At 42.5% G+C, this 22,857-nt stretch overlaps 1 protein-coding gene across 2 annotated transcripts in view; it reads right to left on the bottom strand.

The window, feature by feature from the left end:
* The window catches only part of CALCR (calcitonin receptor), a 180,526-nt gene that overhangs the window by 66,826 nt on the left and 90,843 nt on the right, over positions 1 to 22,857 (bottom strand). For both annotated transcript variants that reach the window (XM_054193184.1, XM_054193185.1), the window contains exons 2-3: positions 17,381 to 17,468; positions 2,953 to 3,106 (exon numbers count right to left, since the gene is read on the bottom strand). In XM_054193184.1, coding sequence (XP_054049159.1) covers positions 2,953 to 3,106; positions 17,381 to 17,428 — 202 coding nt within the window. In that variant the 5' untranslated portion in view covers positions 17,429 to 17,468. The remainder of the gene's footprint in view (positions 1 to 2,952; positions 3,107 to 17,380; positions 17,469 to 22,857) is intronic.

The following is a 22,857-nucleotide window of genomic DNA, read 5'->3' as shown; positions in this document are numbered from 1 at the left end:
ACAGACATATGTGTATATATACATATATATGTATACACATACAAATATGGATATGCATACACATGCATAAACATGTTTCCTAAGTGCTGCAGGAAATAAAACAGTGTAAGTAATAAAACAGAAGAGTTGAACACCATATTGTTGTATCACCAGCTAAAAATATTACATTTTTGGATGGCCAGGGAGTGTAGGAGTGCTGTGCTCTCCTGGAGGGATGGTCAGGTGTTCCCACGTGGCTAAGCTCCTCCTGGGGAGCAGCTCAGCTGAAAGAGACCTGGGAGTCCTGGTGGACAACAGGATGACCGTTAGCCAGCAATGGGACCTTGTGGCCAAGAAGGCCAATGGCATCCTGGGCTGCATCAAGAAGAGTGTGGCCAGCAGGTCGAGGGAGGTCATCCTCCCCCTCTACTCTGCCTTGGTGAGGCTGCACCTGGAGTACTGTGTCCAGTTCTGGGCTCCCCCATTCAAGAAGGACAGGGAACTGCTGGAGAGGGTGGAGCAGAGAGCTACCAAGATGATTAGGGGACTGGAACACCTCTCTTATGAAGAAAGACTGAGGGATTTGGGTCTCTTCAGCCTGGAAAAAAGACGGCTGAGGGGGGATCTTATCAACACTTATAAATCCTTAAAGGGCGGGTGTCAGGAGGATGGGGCCAGGATCTTTTCAGTGGTGCCCGGGGACAGGACAAGAGGTAATGGGCACAAACTTGAGCATAGGAAGTTCCACCTAAACATGAGGAGGAACTTCTTTACTGTGAGGGTGGCAGAGCACTGGAACAGGCTGCCCAGAGAGGTGGTGGAGTCTCCAACTCTGGAGACATTCAAAACCCACCTGGACGCGTTCCTGTGTAATCTGCTCTAGGTGACCCTGCTCTGGCAGGGGGGTTGGACTAGATGATCTCCAGAGGTCCCTTCCAACCCTATGATTCTATGATTTAGTTATTTCTTTGGGATTTAAGGTAATCAATTCTACTTTGCAATGGATAAGATAAGCGTGTGTACAGTTTGGCTCTGCTGACACATGGCCACTTGTAATGCTGCCACAGCTCACCTGTGTTATACCATCTCTCTGTCTCTTGAGCCTGAGATACAGTTCTCTACAGTTCATTGCCATCATCTGTGAGACCCAGGATTATGAAGGATTTAAACTACCTTTGTGCCAGTCTACAAACGAACTACATCAGGGACTTGTAGAGATGCCAGGGAAAAATTAGACACATCTTGTCTGGCTCTGTAAAGTTGTACCAGACACTGGGTTTTCCTGGCAACTCCACATCTGTGCTGAAAATGCATGCCCATTACAGCCCTTCAGCTCGTGTGTCGGGCTTTTCCTCTCAAGAGACACTCCTATGGTTGTCCTTTGCATTAAGGGAATTTCCTGTTTGATCCCATCCTCCCTTCGAAATTTGCAGCCAAGAGACTTGTACTCTTGTTCCCTTCCAACCCCTTATGAAGTGTAAATGTTGAAGGGCTGGTGAGGATCCTGCAATTCAGTTGAAAACGCAACTTCAGTAGTGCTGGCATCATTCGTTAGTCACCCATTACCTTCATTCTAGGTTAAAAATGAATTAAGTGCATGTTGCTATGAACATAACAGTCCCCAGTGGCATCACTTAAATCTAGCTGCCAGTCGAAGGAATGCAGGAACTGCTGTGCGGTGTGCGATGGCTGTGGGTCTGCCACTGCTGTCCTCCTGGGACAACGCTGCCCTTGAGAACACTACATTGTCTCATGACATATGAATTCCCAGCTTATGCTGGGAAAACACTTCAGCCCTTTGCAACTTATCACATGAGAAATGTGAATCCAGTGGATTACATATTTATAGAGCTGGAGACTAAAAGAATAATCTGAGGAGACAGTAAGTTTTTCCTCCCTCAAGTCCAGCAACTAAAGGCTTGTTTATGTCTGAAAAGATGCTTTCTATCCCATAACCCTGTTTAAATACTTGTGGGTTTTCCCCATTATTGGCCTGAATGAAAACCCGTTTGAAGCAATGGGAATCTCAATATCCATTCCAAAACATTTCTGCATCAAGACCCGGGTACCTTAACATCTAATTATTCTTTGAGTCTTACAGAGTCCAGTAAAATCTTTGTGGTAAAGAATTGTAGAAATGTCTTTGTTCTTGTATTACAAAAAATCCCACATTATCTTCACCCCATTTATTAGTTCAGGGGGTTTTAATCATTATTTTTTAATATATTTTCTCTTTAAACTGGGTCCTTAGTATGTCTGTTCTTTACCTGCATAAATCCCCACAATGCCCCCAATCCTTTTTCTCTAGCCTCCTCAGAACTTCTTCCATATTTTCTGTGAGAAACAGTGACCAGAACACTCAGTCCCAACAATAAATGCCCCTTCATTCATTGGTGCCATTGTGGCACTACTATTATTTGTCATTTCCCTTTTTATTAATCTTAACATGTGCCTTGCATTCAGTAAAGATGTGTCCTCAGTGCCTTATAAACTTCTTTTTGCTAGTGTTACTGCTGAATATAGAACACCTGGAACATCTGTGTTGATACAGAGCATGACAGCTGTCAGTTAATACACGAATGACAGGAAAACGAAACAGTGAGCGAAGCAAACGGAACGACATTTGTATTTAAGAGATCACCGTTCACAACCAGGTCTTTGTGTGAGCTTGCTGAAAGGTTCTGGAGAATGCCATTGCCTAAGCAAGAACAAGAGATATTCAAGCAGCAAAGCACGGAGCCAGAAACACAGATGAGGGGTGTATCATCTGCATGGGGAGGAAGGAAGAGCTTTCCATTCCCTGGACTCGCTCCAGGCTTTTTGCTTTCTTTGCACTTAAGAGGATGCTAAGTAAGTGTGAATTTGACTACTGCACCCCAAGGAAGACTATGGGTTAGTATACAGAAGAAAATGTTTCTTTATAGCCATATAAGCAAGCGTGGCAATATACAGAGTTTTTAAAATCTTTTTTACCTTTCTTCTTATATGGAGGAGCTCTGTTCATCCTCTCATAGCATTTGAACTGCGAATCTATTATCTTCTGTCGTATGACTGAATTTTCAGTTACTACAGGCTCTAATGTAGGATCGGTATAATTTACAGTAGAAGAAAGACTTGGAACCATTCTCTGTACAGAAAGGAAAAACTGTTAGTACAAGTGAATAAAGCAGGAGGGTAAAATAAAAAAGCGTGGATCAGAAAACTCTGTATGCATTCTTCAAAGGCCTTTTATTTGCACATATGTTTAGCATTATGTTAGGCTTTATACTGCTTGCAAAGTAAATGCTGAATTTTTACTACTTTACCTCACTATAAAATCAGAATTTTAACCATGCTCTTTTTCTTGGCAAAAGAGATGACCATTAAATACTTGATAAAGTCTTCAAAATCTTTTAATTTAGCTGATTGATCTGCAAAAAAATTTTGTATCTTCCCAAAGTTACACCCATCTATTTCTGCTCGTTTGTGCTGATTTCTCTATAGACTGTCTAGACAAAATACCTCAGCGTCCCAGTCTCGAAACTGATCATTTCATGTTTTATGCCACCTGCTTTGATCTCCTTCAACTGTTAAGGTCACAGAAACAGAGGGCAGAGAGTTTAAACTTCACAACCTGTCCTTAGCGCTTAGTTAAGTACCTAAATTTGAAAGTCTGAATAACAAGGTCCTCTTTGATCAATTGGCATCTTCTGACTTCTCCCACTCTGAGCTGCCTGCAGGGCAAAGGGAAGGATCATTGCCCCTGGAAGGCAAAAATCTCAGACAGAGGTCAGTATTCTTTTTTCCATCCATCCATCCATCCATCCATCCATCCATCCATCCATCCATCCATCCATCCCACTATTGCACAACCCAGGCAGAAATGAGAGTGTGGAGCTTTAATTAATTCTCTTCTGACTTAATCCTGTACCAGGACACTTCTCTGCGTGAAGGTGATAGGAAAGGATTAGCCCCTCTGCTTCCCCAGGCAGAAGCAATGATGCTGTGGCACTTTCCTTGTATGACCCTCTATTTTTCCTTATACTAAACCATACTAAAACCATCACAAACACATACAGAGTCATTTAGAGGCTGCTTCAAAACTAAGGACTCTCAGAAACACACAGACTCAAATTTTTTAGCAGCAAATACTAGTACGCAGATCTTTAAGCAACCATTTGTAGTTGTTCAAACTGAAAACATAACAGGTTTGAAAGACCAAATATCAGCTTACTTCTTAAATTGTTGCCTCTTTTTTTTTTATTGCACATCACAAGCAATCATATCTCATTAATATATTACTTTTCTTTTCCATTTGCACAGCTAAAACACCTTGGTAAATGTAGGAATGTGTCTGAGAGAAAATGGTCACGTGAGCCAGCCTCCCTACTATGAGAGATTAGATTAAGAGCAAAACAGGTGGTAGAAGATGGAATTAGTACATGGGAAAAACGGGAACTGAGAAGGTAGAAAACATGTTGTGCTAATGACTAATTTACTATGTGAATTCTTGTAACCAACCTGATCTGTGAATGAACTGCATGGACAGCGCGTGAACAGAGACTGTAAGCCAATCATATAGCTGCCGCTAGCGCGTGCTCTTATTGCCTGTCTATATCTACTCTGTGAAAACTTGAATAAAGGGAGAACGATCATACTCATATTGAGACTCCATCGTTACTCCGGGTCCGTCTCCCACTCCAACATCTGGTAGCAGAGGATGATTCAGCGCGACTGAGTTCTCCGAGACTGCGGTAAGCAGCTAGAGGAGGGGAGTGGGAAACTTCGGCTGGGAGACGTGCTGCTTGGGCGCATCAGCGGGAGCAGACAACGGCGTGAGGTCGCTCCTCACCTCCCAGGCGCAGCTATGGAAACAGAAGCTGCGGCCACGCTACTCGCTGGGATCCTCTCTAAGAGAGGGATTGAAACACCAGCAAAACTGTTGCTCAAACTGATTAAGCTGGGGCAGGAGATGGGGCAACAAGTAACAAAAGAAGAAGGGGCTATATTAAGACTTCTCCTGCATATCCTCTCTAAGAGAGGCGTGAAATACGATGAGCGTATGCTCCGAAGGTTGTTAACCTGGTGCAGAGAGAACGGATTTGCACCAGAGCCCCAGACAGCTTTTAAACCAGAAATATGGGAGGCTGTTGGGAAAAAACTGTGGGAAGTGATAAGTAAAGGAGACAAAGAGGCATCACCGTTAGCAACGACATGGTGGTTGGTGTTATCGACCTTACAAGATATGAAGGCGGAGCGAGCCACGGCAGCCGGGGCTTTTGCAGCATTACAACCCACGGGAGGGGGATCGAACAGGCCAGGTCCGAAGGTCTGGGACAATCCCCTGCTGAGCCCCTCTGCTCCACCTGAGGCTGATGGAGGAGGCAGAATGTCAGCAGAGACGGACAGAGCCGGAGCTGTTTGCTCCTGACATTGCCCGCCCGCCTCGCCCCCTCCCCTCCCCTGTCGTCCCCCTGAGATAAAAGTGCTGGTTTTGTATGTCTGCTGTGTAAGTGTGTGTGGGCGCCAGCTTATACCTGCTGATCAGCATGTGTGCTACTGTTTGCTTTTTGTTGTGTGCAGTGTCGTTAGGTGACTCCACTTGAGCAGGTGTTCTGCCCGGTGTGGTACTGTTCTCGTATGCATCTAGGGCTGACACTCCGTCAAGTGAAGAAGTTTGTATATACACAGTGTTTAGACGTAAGGCGAGCGCGCCCCAAGTAGATACACCAGGATGGGCTGTAGAACCGATGGAAGTCCTGAAATATTGGGGGAGTTTTCATGAGCCAACACGTTTACACTCTCGGGAACGGCTTGCCCGTGCAGGGCGTATCGCTGGTTGTTTGTTGTTTGTCTATAAGGTCATGGTTGATTGGGAAAAGGAGTTGAGCCAAAATCTATAGGATGCTCTGTATGAAAATGAGAAACTTAAGGAAAAATGAGAAACTGAGCTCTTGTTGCAAAGGCAGACTTTTATGTCAGTCGTAAGTGATGGGGAAAAAAAAAAAAAAAAGAAGAAAAAGAAAAAAAGAAAAAGAAAAAAAAAGAAAAGAAAAAAAGAAAAAAAAAGAAAAAAAAGAAAAAAATGAAAAAAAAGAAAAAAAAGAAAAAAAAAAGAAAAAAAAAAGAAACCAAACAGGAACAATTAGATGGGAAATGTGCCACGTTAGCACAAAAGTATGCCATAAGCATTACGAGAAAGCATCAGAAAAAGAGAAATAGGACACCTGATTCAAAGCAGTACCATAGAGATATGTTTTTTGGTTTTTTTCCTATATGTGTATATGTTATTGCATGCCTTAGTAGATTGCTCTGTGTTATACCCTGCGAGACTAAAATGAACCCAGCAGAAGCGGTCTCTTGAGCAAGGGGGTGGAATATGGGAAAGCAACGGAAAATCGGCGAGGAGGACTGTAAATACACGCAAGGGACTCGCACCTGGGTGCTGGAAAACACAGATATCACACCAATTGTTATTCAGTCTCGGGTGCTTGCAAGAAAAACATTTGGATGACATAAGCCTGTAATGGACTCACAGACACCTTATCTAGCTGCTTGAGAATCTTGGCCTGTTGTGGAAGAAGATCAAAGCACAGTACCAGCAAGAACAGGGAGTCCGCATGCACTCTTGCTAATGAGGACTCTTTTGCTGCCAAGGATTTGTGATAACAAGGACTCTCTTGCTGCCAAGGATAAGTTTAACAATGCTACTAGTACCGCTATTTCTGAGTTATTGCTAGATGTAGATAGTATTCGATATGCGATGTTGCAAAACAGAACTGCTACTGATTTTTTGCTTTCAGCTCACAGACATGGTTGTCAAGATTTTAAAGGACTGTATTGTATGAATCTAAGTGACCACTCCAAATCCATCCATGCCCAGTTGCAGGAACTGCACCGACCGAACCAGCAACTTGTGGAGACCACTGGGTGAAATCTCTTTGCTGGATGGACTTGGGGGTGGGGTTGGTTGAAGCAAATTATACTCATCGCCTGTGTGGAAGGAATTTGTCTGTTATGTTTAGTATGCTGTTTGCTGTGTTTAATAAGCATTATACGATCAGCTGTAAATGCCGCTTTGCATCGTACCCTTGAACAAGTTGTAGAATATGTTGCTCTAAAAACTATGTGTGTATCCATGAGAACCTGACCTTCACAGAAAAAGATAACAAGAAGGGATTACAACAATGTAGACACGTATCAGACAGCTGCTGTTAGCAAAGCTGGATCATGAGTTTGGTGAGACTCGCTGCATACACTGGCCACGGGTGCAGCAACTCTAGCCTGTACTTTTCTACTCGATCCAGTGCAGGAGAGTCTGGTGGGACTCGCTGCGTGCACTGGCCATGCATGCAGTGACTCTAGCCTGTACTTCTCCACTCAATCCAGTGCAGGATATAAGGAGGCTGTCTTGGGTCAGAGAGGGGGAGAGAGACATGAGCACACTTTGAAGGTACAGGGGATACCCTGAAGCACTGTGCCTGCCCCCGCCCCCCCCATAAGTTCTATGTTCATTAACCCCAACAGCTCCGAAGGCATTACAGTATGTTGCAAGATAAGATATAGTCTACTACTGCTGCAAGACGCATTGAACACCTTCCTACAAGAATTTCAACTTTATGCCCTGATAGGACAGTGGGATGATGCACTCGCAAAGAGCCTGACTGCATTAGAGTGGGTATTTTTGCCACATACCTTTTCAAAACCAGTAACTATGATGATTGAAATGTTACCGCGATTGTTTTTCCAGGGTCGTTTGTGCTGTCACCGGCTTTCTGGAATGGATTCAAGCCACATACATGTCCCCATCAAAAAGGATGACCTTGACCCTTGGTTATCACAATTTGACATGTCGTTGCAAAAAAAAAAAAAAAAAAAAAAAAAAAAATTCGAAATATTCGTCCTTTACATGATCAGCTAAAAGCTCAAATACTAAAGATTCAAGACTTAATGAACCACAATGTATTTGAAATATTACAAAAGGATTTCTCGTGGGTAAATCCAAAGAAATTGGCTTTCTGGGCTAAATTTAGGAATCTGGGTATTTATTGCCTTAGCAGGGTTCTTTTTGATTCTGTTTTTAATTGTGTTTAGTATATAACCTGCTAAGAGCGTCACAACAAGGATAACATGTCCAAATTAAAAGCGGTCAAAAATGGTTTCGATGATTGGTCAAACTCATGGGGTATAACGGGATGGTTATCAGACTTACTAAAGCAAGGGCTCATGCTATTGTTGGTTATATTATTATTGATTATGGTACCCTCGTGTGTTCTCCGCAAAGTGACTGACATGATAGAAAATGCCATGCATAAGGTCTGGCTGGCTCAAGAAGAAAAAGGGGGTATTGTAGGAATGTGTCTGAGAGAAAATGGTCACGTGAGCCAGCCTCCCTACTATGAGAGATTAGATTAAGAGCAAAACAGGTGGTAGAAGATGGAATTAGTACATGGGAAAAACGGGAACTGAGAAGGTAGAAAACATGTTGTGCTAATGACTAAGTAATTTACTATGTGAATTCTTGTAACCAACCTGATCTGTGAATGAACTGCATGGACAGCGCGTGAACAGAGACTGTAAGCCAATCATATAGCTGCCGCTAGCGCGTGCTCTTATTGCCTGTCTATATCTACTCTGTGAAAACTTGAATAAAGGGAGAACGATCATACTCATATTGAGACTCCATCGTTACTCCGGGTCCGTCTCCCACTCCAACAGGTAAAATACACTGCAAAAGCACAGTATGTTTGACTTAGTTGAGAAAAAAAATGTCATTACTTTATCCTGATACTTCTGTGCCAAACCATCTCAGTTTAATCTTTTTATACCCATACATCCAATTATTTTTTCCTAATGTAATCTAATCTTTTTTGATACTAACATTTTCATTTTGAACTGTAAATAGATACCGTCTGAAGGCTGGAGGACAGTGAAGGCAGTTTATCTCATTGCACTGAAATAGGTACTTGAGGAGGAATAAGAAAGAAGATATTTTCTGGCAGATACAATTTTATATAAATTTTATGTGTATACACACACACACATATAGATATACTTGGACAGCGAAGCCATTTGGAGCATTTCGTCTGGCCATCCAAGTGAAAAATTAAGCATTTAGGAAGCCAAAACAGGAAATACAGAAGCAACGCCAAACATATTACAGATCCCTCACTTGAGAGAAGACTAAAGGGAGTAGCTGGAGTCTATGAGGATCATTTAAAAAACAAACAAGCAATGCCCTAAATCCAGCAAGAAGTGCAGGAAAGTGCAGATAAGGTCCTTCGGATACCCTCAGATCTGCCTTAGCCCTTTGTGTCCATGTATTGCCACAGGCTTTGGTACTCCTCTGAAGTGATTCATAGATACTCCATGCTTATTTCTTTCTTCCTGGTTTTGAACAATACCTCAGCTCCAAGTTGTTTGCATTCGAGAGAGGAATAACGGTATCATCAAAGAAAGCTGGGGGGGGCTTCTGTGGCATCACCTCTATTCTCGATGATCCCTCTGTTTCTCTGGGCCAGTTTGGGAACACACTCGTGTTTTGAAAGCATAACCATCTGATTATGCTTGGAAAACATCACCAATTTTCCTTCCCCTGAAACATTTTCCTTAATTATTTTTGTTTTCTTCTAGGAAGGAGATGATCTGCTCTTCAGATCTGTTTGACCAAACAAGATCAAAATCATTTCACCCTGACAGAGACCAGAAAGGCTGGTGTTGTTGGCCATAAATACTGTTGTAGTTTCCTATGCTTTATCTGTACAGAATAAAGCACAACACAGATATGAAACAATTGGCAAATGCCAGCTACACGGACAGAAACTGTAGGAACTGTTCAGTGCTTCGGAACATCTTTCCCCCTATTCTATCTTTTTTTGGAGCCTCTTTTACACACCATTTTTAAAAGGACTGACCATTCCTGGAAGATCGCACATTATAGAAATATATAAGCTGAAATCAAAGGTACGATATGCCATTAGAAAAGGAATGCTCTATTTACCTCTTCTAACTAGTGAGGATGTAAGAGTTTGTAACTAGGGATGATGATTTTGAGGGGTAAGATACAATTCAGAGACCGAAGACACCTTACTCTTAAAGGTCAGTTTTATAACTTGCTGTGTGTAAGGGACTAATCTAATTCCTGAAGAATTCAGCTCATGTTGGGTACAGGTTAATGAGAATAATATTTGGAGGCAGAGAGTTCCTGCGGTGGTGGATAGGATAAACATCTCGGACTGTGCACAAAATTACTGAAAGTGCTCAACCATGTAACCAGGAGGACCGCCCATTCCACCGCCTCTGAGCAAGGCAATCATGGCACAGATGAAATTGCCAGCAAAATTCCTGTTGCCCACATATGGGCCAGGAATTCACTCATAAAGATTAAAAAAGTGAATGAGACTGTATCCCTAAAGCTCAATGGAAATTACTTCATCAGTGGAAATCACTTAATGGCCTACAGTAAATCTAAAGCATGTTTGGAGAGAGACTGGAAAAATAATATTAGATTACAGCTGTCTCTTAAATTTTTTTTCTTATTACTAAACACAAAGACTCAGATATTCAAAGTCAGCCGCACACAAATCTTTCCAGGCACTTTTGATGTAATCGAAGTGCATTGTGCACGTAATCCAATTAAGGGGTTACACGTAGGTGTGCTACTGGTATTGTTCATCTGTGATGTGCCCTTTAAATGTGCTCTTCCCTTTGACTGCTATTATTCATTTCTGTTTGCCTAGATTTAAAAGCTGGCCATGGAAGTTTGAACAATATTTTCTTCTCCCTTAAAATCAGATGACCATTTTAGCAGGCTAACGAAAAATACATTTAGTGGCTTGCTGGAGGTTGAGCAGTCACACCTCTGTTTGTTTGCAATGCTGGTGTTTTCTACCATGTGTAGGAGAACCACATGTCCACCACCACTTTGGGACTCGGAGACTAAAGCATGATGTCCCTGAAGTCAGTTCAGTGGACTGACGATGCAGCCTTATATTCCTGGTGCTCAGTCAGACAAAAATCTTGGTACAGTGTGTGATGTCGGATATTATTGCTTCATTCTTCTTGCACTCCTTACCATAGGGGTCTGGAAAGAGCAAATGGGGCAGAAAGAAATCCCTGGGTCACTGTCCACTTACCAGAGGCAGCAGAAGCCCGGGCACGGCTACATGGGGGTAAAAGTTTAGTGTGTAGCACGCTAATGGGAGAGGCTTGGAATGCCCCACAAGTCTGTGTGTGTGTTCTCATGGAATGAATGATTAGAAATCACTTTTGCTACTATGTTCCCATGATTATATTTAGATATTTTAGGAATCAACTTTTAAAAAACAAGTTTTCACCATAAAAAACCCAAGGTTAAATAATTTTCCACTGGTTATTACCTATGGGATTGAACAAATTTTGAATGTTCAGAGTCCATTACTGCTCGTCAAAAACCCCTCCCATCCATCAGTTACTTCAGATGGAAACATAAATGATGTTGATAAAATAAAGGAATGCCTCATTCATTTATAAATATTCTTTATTAAAGAGAAATAAATAATTCACAACTTAATAATCAGGATGTGTTCATAGCCTGAAAATGATTGGTATGATTTCTTCAGAAGAAAACTGTTTAAGTGATGTCCCATGCAGCAGTTTAGCAGCCGTACATATGATGTCACTCCTAAAAGTCCAAGTAAATGACGTCATACATACGACCACCAAGCCACCACGTGACAAATGACTGTTATAAGAAAATTAATTATCATTACAAAGAAATAAAACAGGTCGCTGGGAATGCTGAAGTTCACTTTATACCTAGAATTAATAAAGGAATCTAGAGAAAGCAATTTGGCTTCATTATTAAACTATATCAAAATGAACAAATAGTGCCCCGGCTCCTGTGAGACAGTCACCTGCTATTAACCTGTGCAAGACTGTGCCCATTTCTGCAAGAGAGAATCCAGATAAAGCAAGCATAGAATTCCTTCTTTTTTTTTTCCCACAAAGTTTCGGACATAATGAACAAGCATCCCCTAATATTTTTCTTCCACCATCAAGGAGCTTGAAGTATACTAACTGTTGACTTCACATGGCATTTAGGAAAAGAAGGCATTTGTAGCTTTCTTTGGTTTTGGTTTTTTCCCTCTTTCCACTAAATACAGTAATTTTGCAACATTTATTGTTGATCTCGGTCAAAATATATTTCAAATTCTGGATGCTCTAAGTGTTTGTTATTGACTTCAATAGCTCAAACATGCATTTGGTACATTTCGTTTAAAACTGCTACGCGTAGTCACCACTTTGTGGGTCACTAAACTCCTGTCCTTCAATACATCACATCTTTGAGTGAGAGCTCAGCATGATTTAGACTGGTTGCAGAGCCCGTCTCATAACTCGATTACGTTTGAACTACTTTTCACAGCTGCTAGTGTTCGGACAGAGAAGAAAGTAGCTGTGATACCTTAGGAAGGTCATTAGTGCATGGTACTCAGTAAATACAACTAAGATTTCTTATCCATCACAAATATGCTAGGAAATGGCAGACAGCTTCTTTGGGGATATACCTTGACATGACATGTTTTACTTAACCACTGAATGTTAAAATTTTCCCACACTCAATTGCTGTTGAAGCAGGATGGAAATTATCTCATAGTGAGATCCCATACGACTTACACTGCAGATTTTGGCAGCTGTTTAAAAAAGCACGAGATTATCAGCCACAGCACATGAAGACAAGTCACTTGTAATGAAAAGCAACTCATGAATCTTACAGTTCTTTTCCATTGCTGCAAGATTTGCACCAAAGCTTTACTCCCAGAGCAGGCTTAAGCAAACTGCGGGCTTAAAGGAAGAATGCAGAATACTTCATGGATTTTTGCTTGCAGCTCTGATTATCATCTTGCAAGAGGGCTCTTTAGGGCTATCAGCTGCACAGCAACATTCTTATTTTTTTAAAAAGCAAAGATGGAGACAAAAAGTCCTGATCACCCCTGAAACCGGGGTGAATAGAACACAATAAGGCATTCCTCTCCTGCTTGGGAAACCATGAGCAGCTTGAGTCTCAAATTCTCACACTGATTCTCACCACCTTAAATCATCAGCAGCTTGCTTTCCTGAGTTTTCCTTGTGTGAGAAGAGTTCCAGAACTTGTAAGTCCACTTCCTTACAGCTTGAAGCAACCCATAGTTACAAAGGGAAAAGCACATTTCAAAACAACAGCTTTCAAAGGCATGGTCTCGGGTGATGAAACTAACTGTGCTGATCTGAGAGGAGAGGGCAAGGAGACCATGAGCACCTGCGTCACCCACAGGCACACGGAGTCAATGGTCTGATGCAAGTGGCAGATGCAGCTCTACTGACCGCCCGGACGATCCGATGGGTACATCCTGAGTGGCTGGGGAAGCCTCTGGCCTCCCAGCAGTACCAGACAGCAAGCATGATGAAGTGTGCCAAGGAAGGCTGTCACAGATCTTCAGCATCTCTTCTGGCCCACCAAAGGGTGGGACATGCTGTGGACCAGACACTGGAAGAGCCACTGTGCTTACGGTGCCCACACAGATGCAGGTTTTAGAGACTCGTGGGGACAGCTGCTGAGTGGGGGAGGTGGCAGGAGCCCAGGGGAGCAAGTGGCTGCACCACCCCAGCAGTGCGTATTGCACTCCCAGACGTGAGGATCAAATGGGTACACCACAAGCGGTGCCATCATAACGGTGGTAAACACTTTATTAATTGGCTTCCGGAGACTTGAACCTACTGCAACTGTGTTCCAAAACACGCCAGTTTGTGCAGTTACTGAAAATTACATTTAGGCTTGCACAGAATTTATTTTCCGTGTTTTGTGAATGGGAATTATTCACAAGCCTTTAAGGAGCTGACACCATGTACCAAACTGTGTATAGTTTAGTGACTGAGGCTTGGTAACAGTTTGGCAGATTTGGACTTCATGAACTTGTACAGTTTGTTTTTTACTCAAAATGAATTTATTTTAAAATACGATCTTGGTCGTAATTGAATAATAGTGTTGTCTTCAGCTGCAGCATCCACTTTGTCCTTACTGAGCACTTTGTGGTGGCTCAGGACAACAAAATTGGAATATGTGAGAAAAACTACTCCATCAGTGCTCTTTTACAGGATAAGACCATTTGTAGGCACTAGACAACAATTCTTACTTGACAAAATCATGCAGAGAATAAAACTCTTTACTCAATGTCTTGCAAAATTGATCAGTTATACAGGAAAGAGATCCAAGCTTGTTTCCTCCTCCTCATTCTGTGTCCGTGCCCCTGGACACACTGTGCTGACGCTCCATCTTTCTTCCGGAGAGAAATGTGCACTGAAGAGATGAACTAATTGCTCCAGCACACAGGGGCTCATGTACTTGAGGAAACAATTCTCAGTCACATTCGGTGGCTCTCAATAATTACCAAAAAGTAGAGAGCATCATGAATAAAGTTAACTAAGAAATAATGAACAGTTAAATTTTCTAATGGAATTCACTTTGAATTGTAGAGGACTATCTGGTGATGCTGCACGCACTGTCGTTATTGCACATTCAAAAGCAAGGGAAGTCATCAAAGAGGAAGACAGTAAGAAGTTAGTTTTATTGCTAAATTAGGTTTTGGAGGAACTGGTGCTTTAGTTTTTGTTTGGCAAAGGTGAGTTGTTGTGGACCTGTACAGAGAAGATTAAAGTGCTATGCATTCTATGCAAAAAATTACATATGAAACAGAGATGGATTGCAGGGAGGGTGGGATCTATGGACACCTTGTAACTAGGGTCTAGGACAAAACATTCAAGAAGAGATATGGGATGAATCTCACACCTACAGTGGGACAAATGGCATAAACAGAGCCTGGAGCCCAGAGGGGAAAGCAAGGATATCAACAGGTTGTGTTCTTTTGCAACAGCTTGCAGTCACCAGCTAGGAGCGCAGGACACAGATGAGAAGATGACAGTAAACCATCAAAGCCATGAAAGAAGAAAGACCTGGAGGATGGTTTGTGGGGTGGTTAGAGAACAGGAATGGGAGATCACCTCTGTGTCACAAATCACGTTAATTTCTATAACTTCTTCAGCCTCAGATAGTGGCTGACAGGTAAGTCCCAAGGGCTCATGGCTCTGGGAACAGAGGAGTGATTAGAAGAACCAACAGAGTGGGAACAGTCCTTTTGGAAGAGAAAAAAAGTTGTCCTTTCCTCGTTAAAGACCACCAACATAAAAAAAGTAAAATATTAATGTTTTCTACCAGCTGCAGGTGGGGAAATTTTTGGAAAAATGACTGATGCCAAATATTTTTCATATCTGATCTAACAGCAGTGTGCTGGCAAGTGTCATCAAGGAAACAGAGCTTGCTCATGGTCTATTTCTATGGCCATGGCTTCTCCCTTACTGGAAGATAAATTAATCTAGGAGGTGTCTAAGTAGATCGCAGTATAGCCACTGCAGTGCGGAAGTAAGGAATACAGAGATTGGAACAGTGAAAATGTAAGGAAATTTGTGCTTGTTATCCATTAAGGTCAGAAGGTGGAGAGCCCTCTGGTGTAAAGATATCTAAAAGGAAGGGGATGCAGATCTCACTGCAGAGTTTCTTAAAGAAATCCTAGCCCTGGAGTACTGCAGGAATGAGCACAGAGCTAATGTTGCACACATGCTATCATGAGTGAGAGATTTAAAAGATTTGTGGTCAACAGGGCAAGGATGAGCCCAGTCCTTCAGGGTTGACCTACAAATCCATGCTGTAGGTCAGAGCACCTCAGACACTCAGAAATGCCGTTGACAATTTCAGTTATCAGAATATTTACAGTCCTCTCACTTGACTGGGGTAGAAAAATAATCGGGAACTGTTCCTTCAGCAGACATTGGCTTGTTCTAGGAAGACTCGCTGTTCTTTGCCAAGGCCCCTGTCAGACTACGCAGATCAGCTGGCATTCAAACCCAGAAGGAAGCTGGTCTCTGTCTGGCCGTTTTGTCAGAGAGATCTCTGGCCATGCAGTGCTACGTGCATCCCTTGCAGAGCTATGTGTAACAACCACAAAAGGTCACAAATATCAGAAAACTCCAATGTACCTCAAGGCAGAAGACATGTCAAGCACAAGGATGATTCCTCAAATCATTAATTCTGAACACATTCTTTTGAGACTGAGTTAGCATAAATGTTCTTTCTCTTGCTCTCCAGCTCTTCTTTGGTTGAGGGTCCTAATCCTGAACAAATGAATTCAGCATTTTACCAGTGAGGTGTTTGTTGTTGTTGTCCTGGGTTCTCTGTGATCTCATTTAATTGCTTTCTTTTACCTCCTTCTATCCATCATTCTATTACTGTTCTCTCCTTTCCTTCTGTCCCTTTTATCCATATAAATTTAAGTTCCAAACAGCACCATGGGCAAGTTATGCTAGGCTGAAAGAAGAGGAGGGGACAACCAAGCAAACAAACCACGGAGAGCAATCTCTACTTTGTTCCCCAATGTGTCTTCTAACCCCATTTCTACAACATATAGCCAGAAAAGATGGGAGTTGATGTGGAGATACGCACAAATGTTCCACATTTAGGTGTTGGAAGAGAAGATGAGAAGCAGAGGGGCATGAAGAGCTAATCAACAAAACACAGTAAGAATCAAAGCTTTCTTCAGGAACACAGAGATCAACAGTTAATTGGGGATTAAGGTGACATCCAGCATGCAAGTTGCTCATACCACACCAAGGTAGAGAGCTGCTTGTTCCCACTAGCATCGTTCAGACATATTCTGACCATTCTGTAACTGAGGGTCTGGGCAGTAGTCTCATTTCTGACTACCTGTAATGTCTACAATTTTATGGTAATTGATAATAATTTGAGGTTTCACAAGTAGAGATCAGATAAAGCATTCAACTTACATGACAGGTAATTAGTCAGGTAGAAATGAATTTGCTATATATTTAGACAACAGGTACTCAGCCATGTTGCATATATTGAAATAACTGTAATGTTGATATTAAACAGGTGAAAATAGCATTTGAACTGAATAAATAAACTTTATACTGTTGTTTTCCATTTCAGTTGCTTTCCTAATAGCAGAGTAACTATAAACAGTGAAAATCCACAATTATTTAAGTCAAAGTCTCACACAACAACATTAAAGAAGTTTTCAAACACATAACTTTCCATGTCACTGATATGTTGTAGCCTGTAAGACACAGAAATGAAAAATCACATGCATTACCTTATTCACACTTGCAGTTCTGTCTCACCAAGAAACAACCGTTTCAAGTTCAAACTTTTATGAGATATCTTGTTTAGAAACATTAACCTCATTTTGAAATTTATCAGCAAGGGAACTCATTCTTTCACCTTCAACTCATTCATCTGTGCAGTACAACAAATAGAACTCAGTACTCATTTTTCTGAACACCACCACAAGTTCAAATTTGGCAGGTGTCATGAGCAGTTCAGTTTTCTCATACTTACAATTAGAAGGATGATCAGTAAGAAGCAACTGTGGGTTGTCTTTTTCATTGTGGAATCTTCCTGGAGAGACACGATGTAGCTGACCCGTCTGGTAATTAAACAACAAAAACAAAAGCAGTATTAGTCTTTATCTGTTAGATAAGTTCCTTGTCTTTGCGTAAAAGTTTATTTTTAGACTTAAAGTGGACTCTGCATGTGTGTGTGCCCCCAGCCTTGTGTGTGCTCGTGTTTGATTTCTCTGGAGACAGGTATGCTTTTAATTTGGTCTCCTCCGTTGATTTCTGGTGGTCAGTTCAGCTGATGTGGGGTATGGCTCCACGTTACTACATCAGCAGCAGCAGATCTGGGTTAAGCTCTGTGTCTTTTCATTGGTTGTCCTGATGCACCTGCTTCTAACCTACACATATGGCTGCAGACCTATGAAGAAGCTGGATATTTTAAAAATTATCTAAAACCCCCACAAAGATCTGTGTTGCAGATAGGCCTAATGGCAGCTCAGAAGGCATACTTATGGGGCTAGAGAAAGACAGAGGTTGGGTAATCTCTAGCTAGGTCAACAAGCAAGCGTGGCAGGAAAAGAGAGAGAAACTGGGAATACCACCATTGAATTTCATGCTCCCTAATGCAGCCAGCTCCCCTGGACTGTGGATAGACACATGGCAGAGTAACCCTCAGGCTGTCGAGAATGACTGCTTCAGCCACACGAAGAACTGGAGAGGCAGAGCACAGCCTCCACAGGCTTGGAGGGAACTGAAGTGGCAGCTTTTGGGTTTCTTTTTTTCCTAAACAAACACCTATCTAGCCTTTCTGGGAAAAATATCCAGGGGTCACCTGCTATCATCATATTGCTTTGCAGTTGTGGGAGTTCAAGCAAGCAAAACTCTTTGCCTTCTGATGTCTCATGGACTACTAGTGGTAACACATGCCTATAGATCACCTTCTGCCACAATAAGAAAGTGAGCACTCACACAACTTGATTTTTCAGACAGCTTAAAAACTATGAATGAGGTGTTTTCTACCTGAGCAAACAATCCTGCGAGCACCCTACATATGTGAAATCCAGGAATTTAATGGGAAAAGGGCACACACACTTGGATGCTTAGTCTACTTTACATGTAGCGAGCCACACAATCACTTGTGTAACATTTGTCTCTGCAACAGCACTGTAACAGCTTTTCTTATCTTGAAATGGTCTGGAAAGTCACTGATTTTCAGGGGGGAAGGAAAATATAAACTCAGTTGTAGCTGTCCTTACCTAAAGCAGAAATATGTAATCTCAAAATGTACTAAAGGTGTGGCACTTCCTCTTCAACGTAGCATATATGGATGTAATCTCCTACCAGATCCAAATGGGAGTGTTGCCGTCATGTGTCACTGAGATTACGTCTAACACAAAGTGATGGAAAAGAGGATTCAGAGGATTTTTCTCTAATAAGAAGTAGCCTTATTACTGTCTGAGCCTTGCCAGAACTGGTGTTCCAGAGGTAATGGGACAGGCAAATGACACAGAAATAATACGTAATTACACTGTCAGCCACAGATTTGTATTTGATCAGCAATGACAGGCAACTCAACTGAAGCAAAAATTGGACAGCTAGATCAGAGGAAAATGCCTGGAATTGTCTACATCTTCTCTACGCTATTCACTGCAGTGTGTATTGGCCCAAAACTACCAAAAAGAATAATGAGCATATAAACAACGGGGCTTGGTCAGCTGTGCAATGAGCAGACATACAAGCACGAATATGTGTGTTCATACAGTTATGTACTGTATTGTAAAGCGTTCTGTAGTGGGGTGAAAAGCCAGTCTGGTAGGTGCCTCTATTCTTCTTGCTAGCCTCATTACTTATGCCACATCTATAAAGATTTGGTAAAAAGCAGGCAAAGGAAGGACTTTGCCTTACAAACTGTCGACAGTTTTAAAATACACATCACTTTCCACGAATGGCATAGAGATCAACACAACATTGTGACCAAGAATAAGCAAAATCAACAGCAACTGAAGTTACCTGCAATACATCTACTTTTCCTGTACTTTGTGCTGGGAGTGCTTGCAGCACTATGTTGGGTTATAGCTGTGGATACAGGTAAATCTTATCCTTGCGAGATTTTGTGAACATTTGTTATTACGTATAGAAAGAGCTATTTAAAATGTTTCTTGCTCTTGTCTCTCCTAATTGGAAAAAAAAAAAAGCCACCTGTAAAATATTTAACACATTATTTTCCCCTCTGTTAACTGTGATTACTGTGACATGATAACTACATACAAGTAAACGAGTAAGAATAATTTCCCACGCTAAATCTTATATAGTCTTGATATTTCTAGTCTTACTTCTAGCCAGATCTAACCACAGGAATGGTTGACATGCTACATAAAATCCAGTGCCTCTTTTTTCTTCCTTTTTCACAGAAGTCTTTTACAGTGTTCAACAACTGTTGAACAACAGTATTTTAACAATCCTTGTATAAAGCCCCTGACTAAGAAGTGGCTTTTCTCTACTTTAACTGTAAGAACGACACATAGCACTGCAGCACACTTGGGTTAGCACCAGTATAGGCTCAAGGATGATGACTGCCCTGAAATGAAAAGTTACATGCAGGTAAAAAGTGTTGGTCAACGGGCAGGGCAGAAACGACAGGGAGGTGGAAAGATTCACAGGAAGGTGAGCCCGGAGAGACGGACCACGTCAGCCCCTGTGAGTAGGAACAGACCAGCATCTCCACGGCTCTGACCCATCTCCAGCGATTCAGGTTCAGGTGTGACATGACAGGCAAGCTGGGATGTACAAAGCAGCACACTCAAGTGCCCTGGGATTTGGGTGTCTCGTGCTAAAACTATCACGTTTTTACACCAACTGGAACTGCTGCCCATGGCCAGCCTGGTTCCAGATGAAGGGCAGCTGGGTAGCCCAGAGCAGCCTCATGCAGAGTGTAGGTGCTGTCCTGAATCCTCTTTCTATACTATTTATCCTTTTTTCATAAGTCCATCAATGTCCTTGCTCAATGTTAAGATAAGAAAATGTGCTTCACATATTTAAGTTTTAGAACATCCATATTTAGTGATTAATCATCAGCACATTGCTAAAGCCCAGTATGGTATTAATTCTTCATCCTCTGTTGCTTGTAACAGTTACGTATGAAATCCCAGTCTGTTTTTAAATCTACAATATTGCTCACTCTTTCTTTGTAAATGTAGCATAGCTCACTATGTGCTAAAATATTCCTCCTGCTTCAGCTATTATAGTAATACCATTGACACCTTGGGATTAGTCCTGAAGCTCATCTGAGGACATGCACAGCATCCTACTTAGTAATGACATCTCTTTGGCTCTGTCTTGTCATGAGTTGTCGGTGTGCACTAGCAGCCCAGAAAGCCAATCGTATCCTGGGCTGCATCAGGAGAAGCGTGGCCAGCAGGTGGAGGGAGGTGATTCTCCCCCTCTACTCCACTCTCCTGAAACCCCACCTGGAGTATTGTGTCCAATTCTGGAGCCCCTACTACAAGAAAGATATGGACGTGCTGGAGCGTGTCCAGAGAAGGGCCACAAGGATGCTCAGAGGGCTGGAGCACCTCTCCTATGAGGACAGACTGAGGGAGTTGGGGATGTTCAGTCTGGAGAAAAGAAGGCTCCGAGGAGACCTTATAGCGGCCTACCAGTATCTTAAGGGGGCCTACAGGAAAGCTGGTGAGGGACTTTTTTTTACCCAGAAAGGTGGTGGAAGTCCCATCCCTGGAATTTTTTAAGGCCAGGCTGGATGGGGCTCTGAGCAACCTGATCTAATGGGAGGTGTCCCTGCCCATGGCAGGGGGGTTGGAACTAGATGATCTTTAAGGTCCCTTCCAACCCTGACGATTCTGTGATTCTATGATTTCCGCAGCTGCAGTACTAAGCTGAACAGGGCTTCAATTACAATTACCATAGGGTTACCCAGAAGGTGGGACAACCCTCCCTGCACCAGGCCAACAAGGGGGGGCCAAATTTAGTCAGAAAGGAGGGTAAAAGGGGTAAAATTCAGAAGAGGGCAGTAGAGCAACACTTCTTTGCTGAGGTCTAAAGAAAGGATAAGAAAGGCAGGCCTTTTTGAAGAAAAAACTGGAAAAAACTTCTCATTTAATTATTCTGCTCTGATAATTCTGGAATGCCATCTTTCACAATAGTCCTGACATACCTTTGGAGGAAGAAATGGTTTTAACAAGCACAAACAAGGACTTGTGGGGTTTGTGGCTAAGTACGGAAGTGTGACACAAAAATATCTTTCTCAGTTGGTATTTTACTGCCAGAAACTTTGAAAATTCACTTGCCACCTGCTCGTTTGGCTGCAAGTTCCTTAGACGGCTTCCTTTTCACCCCCTGCAGCTTCCTCGGGGTGAATAGCTTGTGTACCCACCTCCAACTCCAAGGTCTCTAGGATTTCTTAACTAGCGGAGAGGCCTGCAGACCCTCCTAGGGAGTGCCTTGCCACTCAGCCCAGAAGGGCACCGACCTGCTCTGCCTGCGTTAACACTGGAGGTGGAAACACAGAGAAGAGGCACCTGGGCAAGACATGGGCAAGCCAGCAGAAGTCGCTGCTGAGCGTTTAGGGAATTTGGATCCAAGGAGGAGGTTGCAGGTCTGTTTTCATTGCCAAATGTGCAGATAGTCTGGGGGAAAGTATTTTAAAATTCTCCCCTCATTCCCAGCTAGACATTTTACCCCTGGATTCCTAATTTAGGTTACTGCTTTGGGCCAGGAGTGAGCTGTACATGACACTTCCATAATCGCAGGTCCTACACAGACCAGCATTGTAGCTATATCCCTTTCCAGCAGAGGAAATGCCATGTCTGTGATCCCCACGCATGAAAAGGGAATAGAGCCAGCCCCTCCTATTTCCCAAGCACGTGCTCTAGGCATTAGCCTGAAATGGTCTGCAAATGGTTTAACTGGCACCAGGATCTTCTGTCAACCACATTTCCAAGGGAAATGGTGAGCTCTGCTCAGTTCTTCCTAATAAGCCAGAAAACTGGTGACCATCAGTCCCAGGTGGAGTGATGTGCCTCCCTACAGCCTCTAGTCAAGTGACCAAGAAGATGAGGCAAGGCAGAAGACATATCTAGTGTCTTGCATTCCTGTATTCCCTATTGGTTACCTTTACACAGCTCCTTAATCTTTTGGCTAACCTCCTGAAATTTTCATATGAAAATCTCCTGAGAAATACTGGTTCCAAATTCTCAGTTTCGGGTGTCAGGTACCAAGAGGCATTGCTACATGAAAATTGGAGGCATCTAGATCACTTGCTGGATCTTATCTCATTCCTTTCGGCAGTGTTGGGGATAATTTCACTACCAGGGAACCAAATGCTCAGTTTTGTGATGACTGCTCAGTTGTTACTCAAGCAGATCACCATTAATTTCCTTTAGCGTTCCTGGTGGAGATGGTGAACTGCGTCTTGTAGAGCTGAGTTTGTGCTATGTTAACAAATTGAAAATATTAGCCATG

The sequence above is a fragment of the Rissa tridactyla genome, chromosome 2 (assembly GCF_028500815.1).
Source record: "Rissa tridactyla isolate bRisTri1 chromosome 2, bRisTri1.patW.cur.20221130, whole genome shotgun sequence".
In the NCBI taxonomy this organism is placed as follows: Eukaryota; Metazoa; Chordata; class Aves; order Charadriiformes; family Laridae; genus Rissa; species Rissa tridactyla.
Note: the sequence above shows the minus strand (reverse complement) of the source record. Positions and strands in the feature narration are given on the sequence as shown.